The following is a 5111-nucleotide window of genomic DNA, read 5'->3' as shown; positions in this document are numbered from 1 at the left end:
TCCTTGGCTTCCTACCCGGACACGCTCTTTCCTCTGAGCTCTCTGCACCAGCCAAGAGCCTGTTTCTTCCTACTTGGGGTTCAGTGCTGATGCCCTCATTTCCCTCTGTGGGCAGAGTCCACAGCCTGGTGTATCTTCTGATCAGGCAGTACAATCACCTCCAGTGGGCCATATACTGCAATTGGCACAGTGGCGGCTAGAATTGGGGGAACTTTTGGGCTCTGCAGCACCCGAGGCTGAGTGGGTGGCACTCCAGGGGACCTTTACCTGGGACTGCCTGTACTATCATTTTTGTCAGCACCTTCCTGTCCCAGCAGCAGGCCTGTGTGGAGGACTTGTTGCCTTTGCTTGACTGGCTACCAGCTGAGCCCTGTCTGGGCTCTTGACCTGGCCTCACTGCATCTGCCAAGGCTGACCCTGAGCATTCATCTAGCTGCTCTGTACCTCAGTTTCCCCATCAGAATGTTGGGGAGGAGGCTAAGATTGTCTGGGACATCCTGGGCATCTCTGGGTGGGTGATGTGAAGGGACTATAGGAGTCCAAGGAGGGTGGCAGAGATGGGGGCTGGGCCCTGGGCAGGGGGAGGGTCATGACACCCACCAGCCTGTCGGTCCCATCCTGGCCTGTCCATCTGGGTGATTTATCGGAGTAAATGAGCCATGGAGAGTTTGTTGTCTTTTGCAGTCAGGGGGAGGAGGAGGTGGTGGAGGAAGGAGTAAGGGGTTTCCGGGCCGGGTCTGGAATGTGGGAGGAGGGGTACACCCCCATCACCACCTCCCCAGGGCCTCTGGAACTGGAGGCACTCACTGAACAGCCGGTTCACTTTCCCCACCTGAGAACGGATCAGTGCAACCTTCCCCCTCAGGACTAACCCCTCTTTCTACCCCCTTCACACTGAGCTGGAGTCCTGACCTCTGTCTGGCTGTTGAATGCCCAAATGTGTTCTCATAAGCACCACCCATGTACACTGATGAGGTCCCTGTAGGATATCTTGGCCCCCTGAACCACCAGCCCAGCCCTAGAATGATCAGGTGCCACAGTGCCATAGGGGTAGACAGGAATCAGTGGAGGCATCTAGGCTGGAGAGCCCCTCATTGCTGGGACAAGTCAGAAGTCACTGGATATCCCTGGGGAGACAAGGTGTGGAACCCCGGGCTCGGGGCTAGCGTGTGTGCCAGGGAGTAACCCTGTTGCTCCTTCCCTCTGGCTTTTCCTGGCTTGAGGAAGAGCCATGTCCCCAGCCTTGTCCTCTCCTGGGCGGGGCAGGTGGGCGCTGGGGCGGAACGGGCGTGGGAACAGCAGGCCTGGGCCTACTGGTCCCAACCCCCACCCCTGAAATGAGAGAAAAGCGGACAGCAGAGCTTTAGCCCAGCTGGGTGGCTCTTACCCTTGCTCAGTGTTTACTGAACAGCTGGGATGTTTACAGTAGTCCTTAAGGAGAGGCCCCTTGTTCCAGAGGATTTCCCATCTTGAGGGTCCCACTGGGGGCTCCTCCTACCTCAGTACCTCCCTGAACCCCTGGGATAGGCATGTCAGAGATGCAGGGACTGTAACTATCCCCACCCTCATGAGGGCTGAGCCAGTGGTGCCTTCTCCACCCTATCCTCTGACTTTGGGTCCCTCTCCCCTGCAGGAGCTGACATATCCCAGAAAGTGGCAGCTGTAGGTGGTGAAATACGGTAACGGGGTCTCCAGTTTAGACATTTAAATTAAATTCAATCAGAGCAGTTATTGAATATAAACACGCAGAGTCATTTACATGTTAATTATGTTGAATGGACTACAAGGCCATAATTAGTTGCTAATTGGGTGAGAGAGGCTGTAATTGGTTTTGTTGGCAAGACCTGGCTCACCTGCCTGGGGAGAAGGGGTGGTGGTGGCTGTGGATGGCTCCTGGAGAGGCATCTGGGTCTCCAATCTGGAAGGCCTGGCCAGGGATGGGATAGGGGGCAGATATTGAGGGTCTTAAGACCAGAGGAACCTGTAGCCTACCTGGGCGGTAGACAGGGAGGGGGCAGCTAAGGTCTGGCTTTTAGGGATTCCAATCAAGAACATCGGGTGTGGGGGAGAGACTGGAGAGCTAACCCCAGATCTGCAGTGGCAGCCTCCCCTGCCCAGCGCTATGTGAGGTCTGGGCTTGAACAAATGGTAAGTGCCCAGGAGAGGGCCCATGAAGCACAAAGCAGGTGTCGCTGTGGGATATCCCTGCAGATGCTGGTCCCTGGCTTGGCTTGGTCAGTGGTTGAGGTCTTGGCATGGGGGTATGAGTGAGTGGGTGTGCTGAGCAGGGGGAAGGTGCATGTGAAGGCTTCTGGATTGCCCTGCCCCCAGCTTGGCCTGGCTGGGGCTCTCAGGGTTGCAGGGATGTGGCCAGGGGCTGAGGCCTTCCGGCTGGCCGCTCATTAAAAAAGGATTAGGCCAGGAGCCAGAGGGCCAGCCCAGCCCCCGGTCTTCCTCTGGGGCCCCTCACAGCTTTGGGGGAGTGAAAAAGAGCCTGGGGTCACCTCTCCCTAGAGTCTAAGGGGCTGTCCAGTAGGGACTGCCTGGTCCTGGCTACTCCTGTCGCTGCCACTGCTACCATATTCTTGTCTACCTCAGTTTCCCTCCTCATAAGGTCAGGAGGTCTGTCTTTCTGGTGATGAAGCACTGAAAAAGACCCAGGCCAGCACCCCCCTTCACCCCCAATCCCATTTCTCTTCAGCTCAGGGATTAGGGCTGCACTAGCCTACACAAGGTCAGAGGTCAGAGCTAGGCTGCAGAGACCTGTCTATCACCCCCAGTACCCAACACTGCTGGGGGTGGTGACGCTGTCAGTCAGGGCCATTGCTTTGTGGGGCTGTAACCAAGGGGGTGGAGTGCCCACCTCTGCTCTAAGACCCCTCTTTTTGCGGTAGCCCCTGCCTTACTGGCAGCAGATCTTGTGTCCTGGAGACGGGCAGCAAGAGGTGGGGGCCACCCACTTGGGGTCTTTGGGTGAGAGTTGTGGACACGCCTCAGTGCCTGTCCTCGCCCTCCACGTCCTTTAATGTAAGGCATCATCAGCAGCTTCCCAGAGATGAGGAAATGGAGACCCCAGTATTAGGCCCCCTATGTACTGAAAATGTTCCTGCCTCTGGACCTTTGCCAGGCCATTCTGGGCCAGGACCCCAAGTATCTGATGGCCATGAAGAGTCCTAGAGGCTGGGAATGGCTGCGGAAATGAGGTGTCTGACGCCAGAAAAGGTTCTTCCTTCCTGATGATGGGAAAATCCTTCCCGGATGTTGCCCCACCCAACCTGTGCCCAGCTGGGGTGAGAGTATGGGGGTGGGGAGGCCTTTGCAGGAAACATCACCCAGGCACACTACCCTCCCTTCTGCCAAGGTCAAAGCTTATCCATGCTTAAGTCCTAACACCCACAGAACCCTTGTTTGTACCCAAGCCCCTCCCTCAATATTACCTTGGCAATGAGGGAGGGGTAACACTCCTACCATCAGAGCTGGGCCTGGGACAAGTGAGGCAGAGATGTGGACTGGCCTGAGGACATGATGAGGATGGGTCCACATCAGTCCCCCACCCACTAATGCCACCTCTTCACCACCCAACATGGCCTCCTGGGGGCTCCCCTCCTCGCCAGTTTCCACGGTAACTGGAGCATCACATCCTGTGACACCAAAGCCATTGACGCCATATCCCGTGGTTACTGGGAGGGGTCCCTAGGGTCCTGAGTCATGTGCCTTTTCGATGGAGGGCGAGTCACCTTCCGGCCCAGGCCCTCCTGGCAGGCATTCTCCACCACCAGGACTGACTTCCCCATGGCCTCCCCCTCCTTCAGCCATGGACTCGAGTGGAAATCCTGCCCCCCATGCACTGTGGCATGTCACTTCCCCTCCCTGTGTCTCAATGTAAATTGGATGTTGTGAGCACAGGGCTCTGTACATAGATGCTTGATGACTGACTAAGAGGCTCCCTTCACCCCCACCTCTGCCCAGGGACAGACTGGGGATAGGGGGTGCAGAGGGTTGAGAGGCAGGATGTCTGGTCAAGGCTACTCTCCTACCCCTCCATCTGGGACTCAGTTTCCTCATCTGCTGAGTGATCTCACCCTGCCATTCTCACAGAGGGAGTTAGAGCCTGGGAATACTGGGGCTTTGGGAGCAGGTGGGCAGTGTGGACTTGGGGCTTGGGCCCTGGAAGTCGTGGCACAGCAGAGGGGGAGTTGTCTGGCTTATAGGTGCTCAAGGCTGGGCAGGGATGGAGGGCATGGATTATGGCTGATTGGGTCCCTGAGGTCTAGATGTCTGAAGCTTCTCCCCACCCCAAGTGCCTGTGTCTGAAGGTGCCCACTTGAGCCTCTGCCCCTCTTCCCTCCGTTGACCCTAAAGTGCCCCCTAGCCCAACAGTACGGGTGAGGGCACAACCAAGGCCATGCCCCTAGCCAGGGTATAAATAACCCCTGGCGGGCTGTCCCAGCCTGGGGGGGCTCTGTTGGCAGCCCCACTTCCTCTCTGGCCACTTCCCAGGCCTGGGGGTGGGAAAGTGTTTACTTTCCTGTTGTCACTATGGCTGGGTGGACAGGCAGGGGACTCCGAGTGGCCTAACAACAGGTGCGGGACAGGTGCCCAGGCTGCCCTGCCCAGAACTTCAGAGGCACCGCCGGACAGGCGGGTGAGACCATAGCCAGGCAGGGATCGGCCCTTTGATCCTTCGGCGTCCCTGCGTCCCAGCAGCTGGCCAAGGTCATCACCTGTATTCCCTTGTTGCCACATAGTCAGGCCTTTCCTTGCCCCCCCCAGCCCCTCAGAGTGAGGTACCAGACATGGGCTCTGGATCAGCTGTTGGAGTCCCCTGGCCCCAGCCCACCTCAACTACCCTACATGCCCATCCCAGCACATCCTGGAGCTCCTGTACGAAGTTGCTGTCCAGCTTGTCCCAGGATCCCCAGCACACCAGCAAGGGTCAGGGTCAGCCAGAGACAGCTGCCCTGAAGTGGAGGGTGACCTTGACTGATGGGATGGAGCCACCTGCTGGTCCCACCTTCAGGCTGTGTCCAGAACCTCAGATCCCAGCTGTTCTATCCCTCAAGATGCCTTGGGGCTTGTCCCAAGCCAGCCTCTTGATATACCCCCCCACC

General features: G+C 57.7%; 1 protein-coding gene across 1 annotated transcript in view; it reads right to left on the bottom strand.

Annotated features, from left to right (window-relative positions):
* Window positions 1–1310: 1310 nt before the first annotated feature.
* LOC103584905 (phosphatidylinositol transfer protein alpha isoform-like) overlaps window positions 1311–5111 on the bottom strand; it is a 28285-nt gene continuing 24484 nt past the window's right edge. The window contains exons 8-9 of the mRNA XM_008565720.1: window positions 1854–1927; window positions 1311–1332 (exon numbers count right to left, since the gene is read on the bottom strand). Of these exons, the coding sequence (XP_008563942.1) occupies window positions 1311–1332; window positions 1854–1927 (96 nt within the window). The remainder of the gene's footprint in view (window positions 1333–1853; window positions 1928–5111) is intronic.

This window comes from Galeopterus variegatus, unplaced genomic scaffold (genome assembly GCF_000696425.1).
Source record: "Galeopterus variegatus unplaced genomic scaffold, G_variegatus-3.0.2 Scaffold201, whole genome shotgun sequence".
NCBI lineage: Eukaryota > Metazoa > Chordata > Mammalia > Dermoptera > Cynocephalidae > Galeopterus > Galeopterus variegatus.
This window is presented reverse-complemented; position numbering and strand designations above follow the sequence as displayed.